This window comes from Mya arenaria, chromosome 11 (genome assembly GCF_026914265.1).
Source record: "Mya arenaria isolate MELC-2E11 chromosome 11, ASM2691426v1".
NCBI lineage: Eukaryota > Metazoa > Mollusca > Bivalvia > Myida > Myidae > Mya > Mya arenaria.
The window spans coordinates 2,249,467-2,270,182 of NC_069132.1; the positions used below are offsets into that span (position 1 = coordinate 2,249,467).

At 36.6% G+C, this 20,716-nt stretch overlaps 2 protein-coding genes across 8 annotated transcripts in view; both read left to right on the forward strand.

Annotated features, from left to right (window-relative positions):
• The window catches only part of LOC128208287 (ATP-binding cassette sub-family G member 8-like), a 26,169-nt gene extending 16,899 nt beyond the window's left edge, over window positions 1–9,270 (forward strand). For 6 of the 7 annotated variants that reach the window (XM_052911812.1, XM_052911810.1, XM_052911814.1 and 3 more), the window contains 11 exons: window positions 2,428–2,536; window positions 2,867–3,033; window positions 3,173–3,411; window positions 4,010–4,142; window positions 4,442–4,565; window positions 5,148–5,293; window positions 5,588–5,819; window positions 6,093–6,292; window positions 6,531–6,607; window positions 6,909–7,176; window positions 8,258–9,270. In XM_052911812.1, the coding sequence (XP_052767772.1) occupies window positions 2,428–2,536; window positions 2,867–3,033; window positions 3,173–3,411; window positions 4,010–4,142; window positions 4,442–4,565; window positions 5,148–5,293; window positions 5,588–5,819; window positions 6,093–6,292; window positions 6,531–6,607; window positions 6,909–7,176; window positions 8,258–8,523 (1,961 nt within the window). In that variant the 3' untranslated portion in view covers window positions 8,524–9,270. Of the gene's footprint in view, window positions 1–1,456; window positions 1,623–2,427; window positions 2,537–2,866; window positions 3,034–3,172; window positions 3,412–4,009; window positions 4,143–4,441; window positions 4,566–5,147; window positions 5,294–5,587; window positions 5,820–6,092; window positions 6,293–6,530; window positions 6,608–6,908; window positions 7,177–8,257 lie in introns of those variants that run through there. The other variant, XM_052911816.1, reaches the window with a different exon arrangement.
• A 4,122-nt stretch (window positions 9,271–13,392) lies between these two features.
• On the forward strand, window positions 13,393–15,455 carry LOC128207504 (uncharacterized). The gene has a single exon (XM_052910455.1). It carries the CDS (start codon window positions 13,473–13,475, stop codon window positions 14,610–14,612), a length of 1,140 nt encoding a protein of 379 aa, XP_052766415.1. The 5' UTR covers window positions 13,393–13,472; the 3' UTR covers window positions 14,613–15,455.
• The last annotated feature ends 5,261 nt before the right edge of the window (window positions 15,456–20,716 follow it).

The window sequence follows — 20,716 nt, forward strand, 5'->3', positions numbered from 1 at the left end:
TCGACATGCAAATTTACAAAGTCCTAATTTCATAAAACTCAACATTAAAAATTACAAAGTCCTAAAATCCTTAGCTCGACATTCAAAATGACAAAGCCCAAATGTCCTTCAGTTCGACATTCAAATTTACAAAGTCTTTATAACAGACAGCTCAACATTAAAAATGACAATGTCCTAAAATCCTTTAGCTTGACATGCAAAATGGCAAAGTCCTGATGTCATTGAGATCGACATTCAAAATGACTAAGTGCTAATGTCTTTAAGATCGATGTTGATCTATACAGTGTAAGGGACATAAATGCAACACAGAGTATTGTGTTGTCATTGGTGTTGTTGTTGTTTACTGTTGCTTCACACTAATTTCATGAAAGTAAAGTTCATCACTGATAACAGCTGACTTTATAGAAGATAACAGGATATGATGACTGTCAACCCGTGATGGTGACAGACCTAGACATTGCATCATTCTGTTCAAATGTTTATTTTGTCTGGTCAAATGGGCAAAACAATTGTGATAACAAAGATATATCTATGATAATATATCACTTTATACCACTAATCAATGCACTTTCCGACGTGTGAACCATGGTTATGAATTTCACCAAGTTGTGCATATATAATTTATTTTTAGTGTAATTACTAGAACGCATCCGAGTTGTCGGACTATAAAAGTTCCTTAGAATAATTGATTTCCCTCGAATATGACAGTTTCTTTAACTGTTTTATTCTTTACAAAGAAATAGTTATGAAAAACAAATACTTTCAAGTTAAAATGAAGAAACTGATATTTCTAGTAATTTATGGAGTAACTTTCCCCAAGAAACAAAACATTTATACAATACCCATATTAAGTTGCTTTTGAAATACGGCCACTGCGGTTATGTTAAATGGTTGAAATATTTAAATCAGGAAAGTTCTTTCAATTCATTAAAAGTGTCTTACCTGAGAAATTTGGTCTGACTTCCTTGTTTCAGACACGCAATCGTTTATAAGATAGCCGCTATTGCAAAATTATGACCTTTTGTTTGTCTGCATTGGTCTTAATCAATAATATTTGTAAAAAGTATCGTTATTATAGTATTCAGAGAGATATCATTCTACACTCAAGATAGAGTAAGGGTGGCTTTGAGCATCAATGAGCGTCCATATCTCCAGGTAGAACAAGAAGATGCACGTATAAATTACACCAGAATGCACCGATATTGACCACACTTTGGCAAGGGGATCCCCAGGCCCTTTCCCAATATACGTTAACAGTCTATAGTTATGGTTCGTGTCGGAGGGGTGCAAACTTAAGTTACGTCCCCATGACGCGCCCTTAAGTTGCACACCCTCGAGATAAGGTCAAGTCCTGTGCTCGCCACTCTCCGACACACTCTTGATTCAGGCAGTCTAAGGGGCGCAACCGAAATACAACCATGACTTATTCTCTACCGTACAGCAAACAAACAATGAAGATAACGAATGATAAACTTTCCAGTTTTAGTTGTGTGTGTAAATACTCGGTTAAGTGTTAGACAAAAGAAATACCATGGTCATCAATTAAATTCCATTAAAAAAACTTGTTATACACGTAATCCAATCATCTCAGAGAGTTATACTTGTGGTTCTTTGGTTTAAAGGTAAGCCAGTGTTTTTCAGAGATATTTAATTATTATACAACAAATTAACAAACATGAAATGAAATTTTGAAACCTTTTTGCGTCATCCGTTGTAAGGCATCCAAACGATCACCATCATGAATGTCACGTATTGTGTTTGTTTCCTGTTGTTAATAATGTTTATTAAAAATTGAAATCTCTAAAATTCGATATATAGATATAAATTCATATTTAATATTGCTGAGATAACATTCAATACTCAACTCTTTGAGAGGCCGACTTAAGCCGTTATTGGTCGATAACGGCCTTGATCTGCAGGGGTTCAGGTTCTTGGACCAACTATCAGACCAGTTGTCATTTTGTAGGAAATTTCAAAATGTTTTGCTGTAAGGTAACGACGATATTTGTAATAAAGTAAACACAGGCTTATGTATCTTTGATCTATTATCAGGATGACGTTTAAAAATTGGACTAAATAACTAATATGAATCAATTTTTAACTTAGTCCTGTTTCATTGATGTAATTTTATTATAATGTTCACCTTTTACTTGGACTTTAAAAAATATGTTACTAAGACTATGGCAAGCATGTGATGATTTGTTTACGAATGGTTTAATGTTGTTTTAAAAGCTCATGAAAGCACAAAGTTCCAGGTCAGCCACAGGTAATAAGGTTGAATGACGAATATTTGTCTCAGAACTGACACACATGATCATCATTCAACTTTTACTCATGATGTGACTTACTTGGAATCAGGTGGAAAGTGTTCTTTGGTACATTTTACACCAATGCCAATATTAAACCGCGTTGACGTCATATATACAGTGTTGACGCCAGATGACGTCATGGCGGCACGAGCCACGAACCCGTCTTCCATCTACTGCATTCCGGAGGCCTCCTTCACCAAACGGCCGGCCGTGGATGTCAAAGTCAAGTAAGTGACACATGTAGTTTTTAAAGTAAAATAAACGCGTACTATAAAGGTAAATGTTCAACTTCGTTCACAGCAAAATACAGCGCTACACGTTCCGTAGAGCGGTTACGTGTACCTTAATGTAATTACCCTTTCTTACACCATTGTGCTCTTACCCTGCGTGAACGTGACTTTTTTTGAAGAAGTCATCAGTTACTTTAATAATTTAATGTTGTACTTGTAAACATTGTAAAGTTGTCATTGACTCTGTCCTACATTTCTTCTGGTGCTAAATTGTAACGTTTTCGAGGTTTTTAGTGTGATATCAGTTAAACCTTCCATTTACTACAGGAACCTATCGTACACAGTAAATCCCCAGTCCCTGTCATGGTGGCAGAAGCTGTCTACGATGCAGCTTCCGTGGGAGTGGGTGGACGCCAGCGAGCCGCAGCAGGTCCTCAAAAACGTCTCATTTAGCGTCAAGAGCGGTCAGATGTTGGCCATAATGGGAAACTCAGGTAACTGACTATGATAATTATTTCCTAAATAATTTATATCTTTATAATGAATTGAAGGAACAAAGATGTTTGTTAATTATTTTGATGTTTTTTTTTTTAAAATTGAAAGTTTATACTCAGCCTGTTCTGATAACAACAGGCAGCGGAAAGACCACCCTGCTGGACGTGATTGCGTGCCGGACGGAGGGCAGCGGGTTGATTGATGGCGACGTGTACCTGAATAACCACCAGCGCACAAGCGCCATGGTGCGGGGCTGCTCCGCATACGTCCGTCAGGATGACCGCCTGCTGCCTCACCTCACCGTCAAGGAGACCCTCATGTTTGTGGCTCAGCTTAAGCTGCCAACCACCTTCACCAGTAGCCAAATTGAGAAAAGAGTGAGTTGAACTGCTCTATGTTATTTTGTATATATTAAATAGGAAAAACATGAACTAGGAAGACAGTAAGGTGGCAGGGTGAGATTTCATTTAAATCGGCAAGCTAATACATCTCAAGTGTGATCTTTATGTCGCCTGCGTCTTGCGTCGTCGTTCGCGTCGGCATCACACGTGAGACTTAGAATGCATTGTGATCAGTAGATGACCCCATTTTGGGTTGAATAGGTAAATGCTTATGGTCATTGTGACCTTGGCTAGAAAAGGTAGGGCGCTCCTGACCGGCGACCCATCCGATTCACGAAATTCTAGTCTTGAATGGACACAAGTGAGAACTGATATACATGAATATCAAATGTGGTTCATTTAATATTCTTATGGCTTAATCTACTACCCATCAAATAAACTCTATTAGTATTATTATCAAATAATTACATTAATAATTAAACTAAAGCGGAAGTAATTTCCATTATTAGTGCATATTTTATTGATGTGATGATGCTATTAAAATCATATAAAACATACATTTAGAAAAAAAGATTGTCGCGACATCCACATAATGAAAATATCCATTGAGCATGTTTTCTGTTTCTGGTTTCAGGTTGACAGCGTAATCATGGAGCTGGGCCTCTCGCACGTGTCGGACAGCAAGGTGGGCGGGGCAGAGGACAGGGGTGTTTCTGGTGGGGAGCGCCGCCGGGTCAGCATCGGTGTCCAGCTGCTGTTAGATCCTAGTGAGTGCAAAGTAACTCGTAGTCATACTTGTTTTGCAATATATGGACTTAAACTGTCATAATTTGATGATCAAGAAAAAACGCTATTAATTCGTCCAAAACGAAAATCATTCACTTTAAATCCACCTGGATCTGTTTGTTGACTCAGTGCATTTTGGTAGTCCCATGCATACGTCAAACATTTCGATCTTCCTTAAAAAATATTTCTTAAAACCATTTACGGTATAGATAATAGTTTGGAGCCATGATGAAGCGATATCATGAAATTGCGTTTGGTTATCCATCTAAGATTCTTCCAGGCGTATTGTTCCTGGACGAGCCTACTTCCGGTCTAGACTCGTTCACGGCTCACCACCTGGTGGAGACGTTGGCCAAGTTGGCGCGCAACAACCGGGCAGTCCTTCTGTCAATCCACCAGCCCAGGTAAAATAGAGTTTTGCATTAAACATGGACGTAGTCGACATATTCCTGGAAAGAATATTTTCAGAAAGGTTGATCATGCTAGCAAATGAACAAAATTTCCATAGGAATGTTCTCATTAAGTGATTTGGATGCAATTCACAAACAGTCCCCTTTAATGTTGTGTTAATATTTTCCCAAATAGAACTCTTTATGACAAGTTTGCTTTTAACTGAACACTATCAAGTCGGAATATCTTTTATAATTCTAACGAATTCGGAAGTTTATATACTGGCCCCAATTTCTCGAAACTTCTTAAGCTTAACAGGCTTAAGTTGCTTATTTCAATTAGCCAAAATACATATTTATAGTGAATTTATATAAATGAAAAATGATTACTTGTGATAATAGTAACGATAATTCATATCGTAATATACAAAACGCAAAATATTGAAAGACAAAAATAATGGGTTTAGCTTAATCCTGTTATAAGAGACTTAAGAAGTTTCGAGAAATTGGGGCCTCCAGTTTCCTCTCGTGTAAAGCCTGCTTTAAACCCTCTTATCATTACCTGAAAATCCTCCACAATTTTAACCTGCGTTTCAGGTCTGACATCTTCGAGCTGTTTGACCGCGTATTAATATTGTCCAAGGGTGAGATGGTATACTGTGGTCAGGCCCAAAGCATGGTCCCGTACTTCAGCGACCTCGGATATCCTTGCCCGGAGTTCACGAACCCGTGTGACTTTTATGGTAAGTTCAGTAGATTTGGGAAGCACAAATCCTACTATGAACAATAACAACGTAATATTGGACGGTCAAATGTCCAAGAATAGCTGTTGGCCCTCATCCCCGTCCTTTTCAGTCTGATAACCCTTTCCTCTAGCCACTAGATGCACGAGCAATAACTTATTTGTCACTTTATTACCTGATTTTTGGAGTATGCCTTCAATCTGTTTGCAAGAAAAGCTTGTGGGTAAGAGTCATATTATATGAATAAGTCCTAACGCAAAACACGATGGTGACGTGCTTCACATTGCTCTGCAGTGGACCTCGCAACAATCGATCCGACGAGCGAGGAAACGGAAGTGACCAGTACCACCACAGTGCGAGCGCTCATGGACAACCACAAGCGGCAGGAGAAAGAGCTGTCTGACGTCACTTCCGGTGGCTCGCAAAATGAGGATGACAAGCGAAAAGAACAGTGGCCCGTCCTCGCCATGTTCCGGAACCTGGACCACCTGCCTGGCTCTCTAAAACAGTTCTGGATACTCTACAGGTATTTGGCGACAGTGAGAAGTTCATTTGTTTCGAAACTCTTGCTTTTGTAAAGGTAATAAATTATATTCCGCCCATCAATGTGGCGTTGCGTTTCCGCTACTTGTTATGTATCATCGCTTTCGAGGCATAACAGAATCAATATTTCTGTATATCTATAAGTCCTTAAACTACGCCATTTTGAGGTTTCACATTTCAAACCTCGTTGTCCCCGATAGACTATATATACTTCAATGCTCAAAACATTTAATTTCACTTTTTTTTACTCCCGAAGACGGTCCACCCGGAACATCGTCGAAGACTACGGTTACCTAGCAACCCAGTTCATCCAGGCGGCGGCCATGTCGGTGGTGGTAGGGCTCGTCTACTTTAACCTTGCCAAAGACCAGTCGTCCATGCGGGACAGGTTCGGCATGATGTACATCCTGGGCGCCCTCTACCCCTACATGGTGGTCCTGGATCTCATCGGCGTCTGTACGTATTACTTGTGAGGTGATACATGGTGTTCGAAATGTACTGGAATTGTTGTAAGCTTTTTATACAAAAGGGATTGTATAGGTCCTAGTTACATAATCTATGGTGATGTGTACGCGGCAACAGATCTGTTTAACGTTGATTTATATCAATTTTTCTTCTTTACGTAATGACAATTATTCTAGATAAAACAACGAGAAAATAAAGAGCTGAATATTCAGTTTCGTACTTTCTTCAGATCATAAAGAACGGTCATTCCTTTACTTCGAACTAGAAGACAGGCTGTATGGGGTTGGTCCGTACTACTTTGCTAAGGTTGGTACAGGTGCTCAACAACTAAAATACATAAACGATGTTTTTGTAATTATTAAAAGAATAGCTTTTCTCGGATTGTCCTCCATTTTTAATAAGTACATGACGTACGTGCAAATATACTTAAATGGAAACTTAACCAGAATAACTAAACGCTCAAGCATCTCTTTAATAATATATGGTTGATTTATTCAAATCCGATCAATTTAAAATATCCTATGAACAACAACAACCGTGCTTTCAATGTGATATAAGGAGCAGCCCAGGCAAAATGCTTGAAGTGCTTCAAATTTTCCACCCGTAGATCTTTAGCGAGTTACCATTCCACACATTCTACGTTGCGGTGTACGCGGTGCCGGTCTACTTCATAGCGGCCCTCAAGATGAACGTGTACGACTTCCTGACGGTGTTCGCCATCCTGTTCCTGCTGGTGTATTGTAGTCGTACCCTCGCCATGTTCTCCGCCACCGTGATGCCCACATTCCAGCTCTCATGTTTCTTTGCTCAGACGTTCTTCTCCATGTACATCATGTCCGCGGGCTTCTTTATCAACCTCGATAATATATTTGATGGTGAGTGCTATATAAGAGTGGTCAGTGTGCAAAGTCTTAATTAAAGATAATATTGTTTTGATGGTTTGTTTAATCTTGTTCATGCATGTAATTAGAAATTCAGTACATATGCTCATAAAACACAACCCTTCCTTACGTATGTATTGCGTTTGATTCTTTAAACAACAGCTTCTATACGGCTTGAACAATTTTGAACTTCCCAGGGATATTCATTGGGTGGTGACCTTTCAAATTGGTTTAAAATGAATCCAATGCAGAACTCTGCTTGAAACGGCGACCGAAAAGAAAATCCAAAAAACAAAAAGCCAAAAACTTGATGTATGAGGATGTGTTATGCACCAGTCAATTGTAACCACGCCCCCCCCCCCCCCCCCCAGGTCCGGGGGTATACCGGGGAAATGGGCCGCGTGTTTTTACCTTTCAGGTGGCCCCGCAGTGCCGGGTGAATGCGGTGGTTTTGTCTTCGCTTTAGATATAGCGGGTAATGGGCCTTACCTAGGGTCCCTTGGGCGCGGGGGCATTTGGCGGGGATTTTACCATCTGTTCGTTCCCGCAGGGCGGGGATTTTAGCCGGGGTTGGCTGGACCGAAAGTCAAAGTCCCCGCTATTCCCCGGACCTGGGGGCCGTGGTTACAATTGACTGGTGCATTACATTGACTGTTTGTCTTCTAACAAGATTGTTTAAGCTGCATCTGGGATCAAAATTGACCACGCACTGGGGTCACCTGGTTTACATAAAAAATTATTAGGAAAACAATTAAAAATGTCCGAAACAGTTGGGCCCTTATCGTTGATATTTGGTATGTAGCATCAGTATAGTGGTCCTCTGCTAAGTGTGTTCAATTTATGCCCCTGGGGTTAAAACCGGCCCCGCCCTATGGGTCACAAGTTTCCTATAGATTTGCACAAGAACAACTTTAAATCTCCTCTTGTCTAAAGCCACAAGGCCGAGACCTTAGATATTTGTTATACAGCATCATATGATGACCCTCTACCAAATTTATTGGGATCAGCGCTGTTTCCACCTGTTTTGTTACACTCACATCATTCTTGGTATGAACAGCTCTTTACCATGTTACAGGTCTGAAGTGGGTCTCCTCGGTCTCCTATCTCAAGTGGGGTTTCCAGGCGCTATGTCAGGTCCAGATTCTCGGGCTCTCGTTCACTTGCGATGACGCCCTCCCCGGCTCGTGTATACGGACAGGCGAACAGGCGCTCGAGAGCTACTCCCTGGAGGGCAACTCCGTGTGGGAGGCGTGCGCTGTGATGGGGTCCTCGTGTATCGTGTATCTTATACTGTTCTTTATAGGAATGAGATTCGTTCCACAAAAACCGCACGAGATTTGATGACGTCATATGATATAGACGGGACCATGTGACAGTGACATATAATGTAAATGTCAAAGCCCCTTAAAGGAAGTGCTTTGAGGTGGATCTCTGATACATGTATTTGTTCCCATTAATTTATGGTTTCATTTTCATTGGTTGAAAATATCTGAAATGGCTATAGAGTGAAATGGATTTTTTTAAATATAATAGTTGTCAATGTTTAGCATGAGTATCCTAAGTTTGAGGGGACATTTGGCTAGATGGAGATAAGTCAGAAGTTATTATAATGATTATGTTGCAGTAGATTACTTAACTTCATTGGAGTTCTAATTCATCAATGTTTTATAGTATGAATTATTTCTCTTTTGCAACATTTATTTTAATGTGCAATATTTCCACACTATTCATGTTATGTTTTATTTGATGTATTTCTGTTTTTCTCCGGATGTTATAGAAATTGTCATTTTTTTTCTTCATTTCTTTCTCATTTTCATCTGAAGGAAGAGGGTTTGTAACCCTTGAAGTCAATGCACACGTCAATGCAAATGTGTCATATATTTTCTAGCTGTGTTAATAGTAGATACTTAGTATACAACTGACTTAAATAATTGGTCGGTTTTGTATCCTTTTGAAATCCGATTTCTTTTCAAATGTATTTACTGGTTGATCCAGTAAAATTAAGACAGCTCGAAATATGTCTACATGATTAATGTTATCGTTGCTTGTTATGTATTATTGAGAACATAATAAATATGGTAAAGTAGGCTTCAACGACTGAAATGTATATTCAATCAAACAACGGCATGAGGGTCTATCTCGGCACGATGGGTCTATCTCGGCATGACGGCATGATTGGTCTATCTCGGCATGATGGGTCTATCGTGTTGAAGTAAGTATTAGCCACAGATATGAGCGTTCAGAGATACTTTTTTTTACATCAGTTTGACGTTTGTTATATATCCCTGTAAACAGACTGTCATGTGCAAGTATCGTCAAAAGACTCAATAACGACCATTGAGGTGGACTTAAGTGTGGTCATAACGCTTATCATGTAGGTTGTCATTCCCTTGGCAAGAATGAAGAAAATATATTTCCATCCACGCTCAGCAATTGGATAGTTTGAAATCGCTTGACGAGTTGTTCTCCTTTAGGACCATACAGACCGCCATGCAGTTGCCAGCACTCTGGTATAGTACCTTTCCTCCAGACAACACCAAGAGAGACCACAGTGTCCCTAGAAGTTTTGGGCATTTTTGTAAACCTTGTATGGAATACCACTGGGACATGGAGCTGACCATGAACGTGTGTTTTCATCACTGCTTTGACCTCTTCTATCACATTCTCCCAGGGTTTCGCTTCGGTGTGGATCAGAATGAGTTTCCCGAAAGTAATGTTCAACCTCATCCTGGCTACTCAAACTTTGCAGTTCCTTGGCTACACCGCGGTGAACTTGGAAGCCAACATAGACGAGGTATTGATTGCCCACCACTATCTGCCCCACCATCTAAAGGGTGTACCGAGATAAGGGGCAAACACCAAGTGACAGATGGGCCGAGGACGTGTATGTTAAGCAGTACATCTGTGCCTTTAAAACATTTCATGACATCAAGGAAGGCTGGCTGACAACCGAGAAAGTTTGGTAACGCTGGAAAGACAGTTGGCACCTAGCTATGAAATACTAAAAAACAGTATATAGTGTGTTGGCACCCTATCTATGCAGTCTCCGTCAGGAGACAACCATATAGACAGCTACAACAGTACATAACAGAAAATACCCCAGGGCCATCCATGTCTAATCATATAATCATTCTTAGCTATAAAAACGCAATAATATCAAGCTTGTATTTTAGTCTACTTTCGGAAAGGAAGTGTAACACATAGAACGTGTTACAAGATGGACAAGTCCAGAAACCATATTCCATCTACAAGTGCTAATACTAATATAATTATTATGAGATGAAAATCTCAATATGTCGAGAACATTCTCATATTTCTCAACATTAATTCACTTTAAATATCAAACTGAAAAAATTTATATTGCTACAAAACAAAACCCTAGCAGACTAGTTTAGTCTACCATGGAGATTTTAACTGATTAACTGTTAGTCTTTGTTTTAAAAGTATCAAAAATTTAGAGTAATCTCCAACACTCCGAGGTAACCAAACATGATGTAATCCCAATGAAATTAGAACAAATTTTACTTGTTTCGCCCAGTTATTATTAAAGGACTTTAAACCTTTAATGAAACTGAATTACGTATCTTTTTGTGCACGTCTAAATAAATGTTAAACTATACGTAGAGGCGAACCTTTAGACTAGCAAGCAAAGTGTTCGTCAAAATGCTAAAATACAATTGTTAACTAGTTGTTTTAAGATAGTATATATTTGGTCAAATATTGCGCATGTATTCTTTCTATATAGATTATTTTGATAAAGTCCCATATTTCAGACCTATACATTCTACATGTTGTTGCTTTAGTAAGCTTAGCGATGAGTTCAGTTTAATGTTCAGGAGAAAATTAGCACATTTACTATAATATGTTTAATTTGTTTATTGTCTTGAACAGCTAGGGTTTTGTTGATGGGATAAAGGGACCTCCTATTTATAAAACCTATCCCTAAGTAAGAACGATTATTCACTACCGTCATCTACAAACTCTAATGCTCTAGGTACTTAATATTTAGCCTTTCCTGAACATTAATACTTTTGTTTTAATTATACTGATTTTTAGGGTTGCACTTCTCGCATAATATATCAAAATTATAGTTTAATTCCTCCGCAGAATTTGCGTCAAATTCCAAGAAGATCAACAGAAACTATTCCATTTGAGTAAGGAAAAAATAACATTTTATAAATGCATCAGTTTTTTTTTCACAATGTAATTTCAGTTCCAGAGACCTAGTTTTTAACCCCAGATGACACACTTCATCATTTTAGATTTCATGCACACAAATATTTTTTAAGAGTAAATTAGAATTTAAATCTAGGACAAGGAAAAAGTTTCTAAAATTTTTACCTAATGCCTTAGTATTTTACCCAAGATGACTCATATTCACAATAGCTTAAAATACAATGCAGGCATTTTTTCGGAACAAGTTTCATGAAGATTTGATAAATGTCATGCATTTTTTTAAATACAATTTTATTTGACTTTATGTATTATGCAGAAAAAAAACTGTAAAAAGTTTCCAGAAAAAAAGAAATAAATTAATGACATAGGGAAAATATTTCCTAAAATCTGACCTAGTGACCTAGTCTGTGTTAGGATGCATGCATAGGGAATGTAATGTAAGTTGGTAGACCTGTGGGTTGTATCACTTCGAGTTGCTTGTGTCAAGTTCATATCTCATGGGACCAAAGGCAGGGGATCCAACGTAATTTAATTTTGGGGAATATTAAGCGAGGGACATATTCAATGCGGAACAAAATGGCGGATTCTTTGAGTATTTTGGTGTGTTCGGAGGAAATTTTGATCTGGTAAGTAAGTTTATATCACCTTTATCAACCCGGAGGCCAGACGTGTAAGCCCCTCTCTGTTGTTAAACCTATGTTTCTAGAGGCCTTATCAAAAACGTTATTGAATGTATAAGCTGAAGTATGGTTGAAGTGTAACGGTCCCCTGTAGGCGGCGAAGGTCTACAGCGGCGGAGGTGCGTTCATAATGATTAATATTCCGTATAAAACAGAAGTACGTTCATACCGGATGTAAACTTGGTTGGTAATATGCAAATAAGCAAAGCCCGGGCTATGTGAGCATAGAGAAGTTAGTGTATATAAAGACCAGTGGACCCCTTCAAGGTCGTGCATGCTTTTCCCAGAAGGGATCTGCTGGTGTTTGTTTCATTGGCTCGCACGTTACACAATCCACAGAACAGGCAATTTATATAATATTTTGTTAATTTCATGCTTTAATGGATGAAAATTAATTATAAAATGAAAACAACAATAGCAGTGTCGTGGGATAAAAAAAACACATTTAAATTCGAGAACAAGCGTCCTATTTCTTTTGCGTAATGTAACGGAAGTAATTTTCTCATGTGCGCTATTTCTATGTTTGATTCGCAATCAGGAAATCCGTAATTAACATTTAGATCATACACATATTTTAGACAGAAAATAAACTGGTATAAAAAACAGAAACTAATAAGCTAGCTGGAATAATTATACATGAATTATGTTTGTCATTCCAAGAAGTATATTAAGTTTACTTTTATTATGTCGTCAGTGTGTGACCAACGTACGCTAAACTTAATATTAGAAATACTCAATACGTGGTCTTCCTTGTATAAACATATCATGCGCCATTTTGGAGCCTTTATCGTCTTAGAATCTTTCTTTTCAGTGCTGCTTCCTAAAATACCATTCAAGTAACAAATAAAAAATAAAGCACAATGCATGTTCAAAGCCGGGCCCAAAATCGCGCTATGCAACTCACAGATGTTTGAACCAGTGAACTTTCATTTTCAGTTACTGATAAATCTTTATTAATCACCGAAAAGCTGTTTACTTTAACGTTTGAAAAATAACGTAATACTAGTAATACGTTGACTTTCAGGGAAGTATTGGGCTCTCTTAAAGACTAGCATTTGTTGAAGCAGCCAGATCAAATTCACCGTGAATCGGGACCAGCAGGACATGAATCCCCAGCCCAAACACCACACTTAGAGTCGGTATTAAAATAATTTGGATGAAAGGGGAGGGTGTAACATATCTCCTGCCTCTTATATCAAACTGGGACTAATAACAAATCTTACTCCTAGTATCAAATCATGGAGCTGCACCTGATTCCGGCTTAAGAGTTGCAGAGATGTTATAATAGTATGTTGTAACCCGCATCCGGAAGTTGAACTTATTTGTCATTTTACCTCCCTTAGTTAAACTTTTTACATGGACCGAAAAATATTTGGAAAGGGAAGTTGATCTACTTTCTTTGAATTCAGTGAAATATATTTCTTGAGTGTTATTATGAGTGAACTTTTTCGAAAAGACCAGCATGTTGCTCAAGCGGTAGAAACTGACTCGAACGACGAAATGGAGTCCAGTATGGACGAGGCGGAAAAGGCAAACCCTGTTCTTGATTTTACTGTCAAAACATGGAAAGATGATGTCGCGTTCGTCGTCGAAAAGAAACAAATGTACGCAGCAAAAGTGGTGCTTGCACTGGCATCTCCTGTTTTTGAAGCAATGTTTGGTTCAGAGTTTACAGAGCGGTACCAGAATGAAGTGGAACTTCCTGGCAAGCAATTTGAAAGTTTTCACGAGTTTTTGTGCTGCCTCTACCCAAACATCAAAAAGCCAATCACCATAGAAAATGTGTACAAAGTTTTGCCACTAGCAGATGAATACCAGGTGAAATCGTTGAAGAAAAAATGCGAGAAATTCCTTCAGCGCTTTGTTATGAGTGCTGATGTGTCCACAGAAAAAATACTTGTGTGTCTTACCGAAGTTACGCTTCACAATCTGAATTCTGTCAGAGATAGTTGCATTACCAGATTACTTGATAAGAATCCATCAGACCTTGTTAACATTCCTAGTGGTCTTGTTTCTGATGAAATAATGGCAATGGTGTTAAAAGAAGTAGTCGAAAAACAACAAGCTGCAAATACTGCACTTCATACAAATTTAGTAAAATCGTACATATTGATTGACATGTCAAAAGGGTTTAATACGCAAGAGTTGGCGGGTTTTGAAAATGCCGTAGGAGCAACTATCAGACACACAGTCACAAATGTGTCTAAGCTGAAATGGCAAAAAAGCAAACAAATAACTCTTTGGAACTTCAAGTTCAATGCATTCCTGAAAATCTCTCCAGAAAACTTTGGTTTCTTTCTTCAGTGTGAACCTCCGGATGGAATAGAAAATTGGTCATGTGTTGTGAAAGGCATTTTGATAATGAAAAAGCATTCAGGAGCATCGGACAAGAACAACAGGTGCTTGAAAATCTCACACACCTTCACACCAGAACAATTTGATTGGGGATTTGGGGCTTTTGAGAAAATGGAAAAAGTTCTGAATCCAGTGAATGGCTATATAAAGGATGACTCCCTGAAAGTAAAGATCCATTTCTTGGCAAACAAACCAAGCTGGATTGAACCAAGTGGCTAAAACCGGAGAGCAACATTGTTGCTACCACAAGTGAAGACTGTGTTGCCCAGCAAAGGAATATTTGCAAACATCTTATAAATAAAACTTTTAATGTACAATACTTCATTTCAAAATCACATGACCGGAAATTATTTGGTATTGCTATTTGCATCATCAGAATGAGTTTAAATGCTTAAATGATATGGCAAAAAAATGTATTTCGTGAGTAATTCACTATTGAAAAAATGCTCTGGGGGAATTAACATTTATAATATTCATTATAAATGTTAGACAATTTTTTTTATCAGCTTAAAGCATAGTCTTAGTAGTGTTGAAATCAATATTTTCCCTTACGTGTATCGGGCAAATATTATGCATTTTTTCAATAGGAAAAGATGGACCATTATAACTTTAAAACTGATTGAAAATTATTCACTAAAGGCTATCTGCTTTAGAATTGATTTCTGAATTAGTATATAATTACTTAAGAAAGCACTATTGCCTAAAATGTATGATTGACCAAATCTGACTATCCAGATTTGTTGTAAGTACTATCGAATAATGTTGGGATTAAATAGCTATGTTTTATATTATTGTCAAAACAATGTTTACAGCTTATATTTTGGTTCCTACAGAATCTGTATTATGGGGCACATATTCAATACTACTTAATTTAAGCTATAGTTTTTTTTCATTGAACTTTATATTTCAAGTTGATATTGACAAGTTTTAAGTTTGGACATCTGTTTTTATATGCCAATCTATTACTACATGCACTCTGGTGAATGTTAAGTTATACACTATAATCTACTGTTGGAAAATTGTTATCTTGTCATTGAATAAAATGTGTTCTGTCACGATTGATTTACTGTGTTTTGTAACAGTCACTTTTGTTCCATTGAAAAATTATAGGGTTGGCTTGCAATTTGTCATGATGATTTGTTTATGTCATTGTCTGGCAAAAACTTAATTACATCCAAATTTGCTTAAAATCACAGCCTCAAGTCAATTTACGTCCCTGCAAGAAAGATAATGTGCTAAAATAAGGTGACAAAACTTCATTATATATCTTTTATAGGCAACTAGACCTAATATCCACCGGACATTGATTTAAGAAAACAGAACTGTGAATTGTGTGCAGTTTCACAGATTCATGGCTCCAGGGACCCCAAAAAGAGTTTTTTAGGGTATTTTTAACCTATTGATAAAGCGGTTGGTTTAAGTTGTAATTTCATTTGTTGTTCGTATTGACTCCATTTTGCTTCAAAAGTCAGGAGAGCCCTCAAAAGGGCTTCTCAAAAGCCGGTTTTGTTCCTGCGGCTGGGTGCTTTAACCGCTGTTGGTAGCCTAAAGCAACCCCAAAACCAAACACAGAAATGGTTTCAGCCCTTCATCAGACAGGTCAATCACATCAACAAAACTAGACAATACTAACAGTCTTTGTTTAAAATAACCTGCTTGCCCAAGCCTTAAATCTTTATCTTATACTATATAATACTTGCATCCAGGTGTGAACAACAATGCAATAATAAAACTCTCCTTTGAAAAAGATGAGATAGATTGCTTTGCTCATGTCAGTAGATCGGTAGGCCATATCTTGCCAGATCGAATCAGAGAATTCTTGGGCCTATGACCTCAAACTTGGTAGGGAAGTTGGTCATGGCCTGCAGATATCCCCTATTGATTTTTAAGTCTAAAGGTCAAAGGTGACAGTGACATTGAACACAAATCTCTTGTCGGATTGATAACGAGCATATGCTTAGGCCCTAAAACTTGGAAGGGAGGTTGGTAATGATCAGCAGATGACACAACCTGATTTTGAGGTCAGAAGGTCAAAAAGACCTTGAACAAAAACAGCTTTTCTGATTAATTGATAAGAGTATGTTTGGGCCCAAGCTCCTCAAACTTGGTATGGAAGTTATAACCTGAAAATTACCCCTATTGATTTAGAGGTCAGTAGGTCAAGTGACCTGGAACACAAAAATCTTATCAGATTAAAGAATGCTTGACCTACGATCCTTTAACTTAGTGGGGGAGGTTTATCGTGACCTGTATATCCATATTGTTAACTTCGATTGATTTTTAGATCAAAGTCACCAGATTGAAATGACCAGTCACGGTTATCTTTAAAAACAGGTGTGTGCTTTTTTAAATGATTAATGAACTGAAATGTTTTGCTTGCAAGTTGCAAGAAATTAACAATTGTCATATTATTATAAACATGTTGGTTACAACCTTAATTGACCGTTAAGCAACAATCTGTATACCTTGCATTGACAATCCTCTAAGTTGCTATCATCCATTTTGCTAGTGCACTGCTGTCAGGAGAATGCATACATGATTTTTATAACTATACCTACTATTCTATAACTTGGACAGAATGTTGGTTATAACCTTAAATTACCCACAGAAATTAAATGGTTGCCATTTGTGGGGCATTATGTTTTACGTGCATCTCTTGTTTATCTAATATCAGAGCCCGTTAACAAAATCATCTCATTTTGATGACTGAAGCAATAACTCAGGAGTTTAAGAAGCCAACAGGCTGGTTATCAACCTTTTTTCAAGACATCTCAATAATATTTCATGGGTAATACCAGTACATTTTTGTATATGTCCAATTTATAAAACATGCAAAGAAATAATAGTTCAACCTGTTTCAAAAATAGTTTTTTTAAGCTAAATGGGGTGGGGGGGGGGGGGGGGGGATAAAAATGGGACAGACCAACAGATAAAAGTGACGATGTGAAGAATTCCTACAAAGCCCCCACTTCACTTTGAGTATAATTAATACTTTTCCAATAGTAGTTAGTTCATAGACATTTCATTTTTGCTGAAATGTGAAGACAGATTCATATATAAGCTAAAATGAATCACATCTTGAGTTTTTTTCCTGTGTAGAAAACAGTACAGATGTCCATTTTAAGACCATATGAGAACGTAGCACTAGACAACCTCACTCTCAAAAGTTAATGCATTCAAATGCCATGGAAACCACAAAAATGTTAACTTTGAATTTGTTTAACAACTGGTTTACATAAAATGGGACGGTGTCTTCGAAATGTGCTTCAACAAAAATTGACAACAGAATGGTAATCAGTCTTACTTAGAAGCGAAGTATATGTATCATGTGAGTAAAAAGGAAAATTTGAAAATAAATGCAAATGCTCATTCAAAAAATAAGTAAAACTAAAAATGACAATTGTAATAAATTTATTCATTAACCTTAGGCTAGGATATCATAAATTGAAACTTTCGTGGCGACATATTTTTGTTATTTTGATATATATTGGTGTAAAATGAACACTCAAATTGAAGACAAAGTAGAGGTAGTTGAGATCTAAAGGCCAATAAGCTACAATGGTAAAGTGATCATCATGAAATATAAAACTTATTTTTTTAGTGAAATTCATTTTATCATTTTTACATTGACCCAGAATTTCCTTTATGGAAAAACTTGGGTTCATTTCAAATGAGCCAGTCTGCTTTATTTTCATTGCTGCCGTCTGACTGGACAAGCGCGACATCTTCTGCATAAAGTTGGACCATTGCTTACAATAGCCAATGTTTCTTTTCACAGGCGTTAAGTGTGGATAACAAATCCCCCCCCCCTCCCACCCTCCTTAATTTCTTATACTTAAAACAACTTAAACAGACTTCATATATTTAAGGCTTGATTTATATTTTCCATGTGTTAATACAGTTAAATCGCTTGGTCAAGATTTAGCAAATTTTCTAAAGAAGTACTTAAGGGGTTTTCTGAAAAAATTATAAAGATAACAAGAAAAACTTAATCCATTGTCGGCCAATTTCAAACTCAGTTTCTTTGAATCTGCAGTCAATGATATAACCTCTGCACCGCACAAAATGTTAGCTGTATCAGGTTTTATTTAGCATAAAAGTTATAGACATATTTATTCACATTTGCAAAATGCTTATCTCTGTCTAAAATCAACATTTGAAACTGAAGAAATACAAAGAATACAAAGAAGTCAAAATTCAAAATTAAAGTATACATTGTATACATAAACAAATAGGCTATTTCCAAGATTTATATCAGGCCTAAAAAAATACATTTGGTTTGGGTTACCCGACCCTACCTACGGAATAGGCACCGACCCTACCGTTTTTATAGTCAGTTTGAAAAAAAATTGAAAAACTAAAAAAAAAAAAAAAAAAAATATTTTTTTTTCGTTTTTTTTTAAATTGCTTTTCAATATGTAGTTTAAACCTTAAACGCTTATACAGAAGATAGCTTTAACACCATTCTCCAATGATGAAAATGATATTCTTATATAAAGCCTAATAAAAAATAAATAAAAAAAGCCTACCTGCCCTACCTATTTTTGAAAAGGATGTAACCCTAACCAAACAATTTTTTTTTTAGGCCTCAGACACTGATAAATAATGAATTATGTTCTTGATGGCTTTATTCCTTAATGACTGAATAAAAGGTTATAATGATAAACAACAACAGTTTACTCCATTATCTACTATGAGCGGTGTTCAACTTCTAAAATAATAATCAGTTTCCACAGAAGCCGGTCCTTTTAGCATAATGTTCTTCTTTATGATCAGTTCCCATAGAAGCCGGTATTTTTACCATAATGTTCTTCATTATGATCAGTTCCCATAGAAGCTGGTACTATTACCATTATGTTCTTCATTATGACCAGTTCCCATTCAGAAGCCTCTTTTTTTACCATGATGTTCTTCATTATGACCAGTTCCCATTCAGAAGCCTCTTTTTTTACCATGATGTTCTTCATTATGACCAGTTCCCATTCAGAAGCCCCCTTTTTTACTATGATGTTCTTCATTATGATCAGCTCCTAAGATTAAGTAAGATTCAATACATTGTACACAACAATATCATTTTTATGTAAGATTTTGACAATTTTCTTTTTTTCTTGCAGTTGTATCATCTGGTGTCTTTTCCCTTTAAAACCATGGTAAAAACTATGATCAGTTTTCAACACAAAGCATTCCTTACAATCCACTATGGTGAAGACAATTTGGGCTTTACTATTTCAATGAAGTGTCCTTTAATTCTTTTCTTTCTGTCCCATCATCACACAGATGGAGCTGAAAAATAGGAATGATGATTTAATCAAAACATTTTAATGAAGTTTGTAAATTTCAAAATAAAACCCCATTATATTTGATAATAAGGTATTAGCAACTAAAACATATTAAGATGGATCTTTTAAGATCAAGTTGTTATGATTTAGTAAATTATTGAAATGAACTACAGCAGATATAAAACAAGATATGTGCAAATTGCTGGTGTATATTCAATTATTTATACATACAATAAGCCAGTAACATTAGGCCATCCCAATTTATGCTTTTTGTTCTACAGATTTTAGCTGAACTAAATTGGAGCAAGTCTGTGACATATTAATCAAACATAAATATGGTGTGACCTAATAAATACGAGTCAGATTCTATATTCAGTTTTATGAAAAACATTAAGAACAGCCAAATTACTTACGTCGTTGCAGCAAATGCCAAAAGAGATGATGTCAGAAATCCAAATCGTGCACTTCTATAGTTCCCTTTACAAAAAACAAATAAGAGGAAAATTAAGACAAACAATAAAAACTCAAATTTGTAAAGATGCTTTAAAATGTCAGGAAGAAAAAAAATGCTGGTTGCACGTTTTTTTCAGTCGTACAAGGGGCTTAACTAAATTATAAAAATCTGATTTTTAGCTTTACATTATGCTTCTTTTTTCTGGCAATATGCATACAATTGTTTCATTATAATATCATTTAAGGTTTTTGCATTTGCGTTTCGGTCAACATAAAAGTTTTTGCACAATGATGCCACTGCCAACATGTTTACTTCAACTTATTTTTAATAACATACAAGCTTAAAATGGACAAATAAATTCAATATGATAAAAATTACAAATGCAATTATAATAAGTATGATATATGTGTACTGTCAGGGCCAATTCAATTGAATTTGAAAATGATTAACAGTTTTTATTGATAAGGCCTAAAAAAATAAATTGTTTGGTTAGGGTTACATCCTTTTCAAAAATAGGTAGGGTAGGTAGGCTTTTTATTTTTTTTATTTTTTTTTTATAAGGCTTTATATAAGAATGTTATTTTCATCAT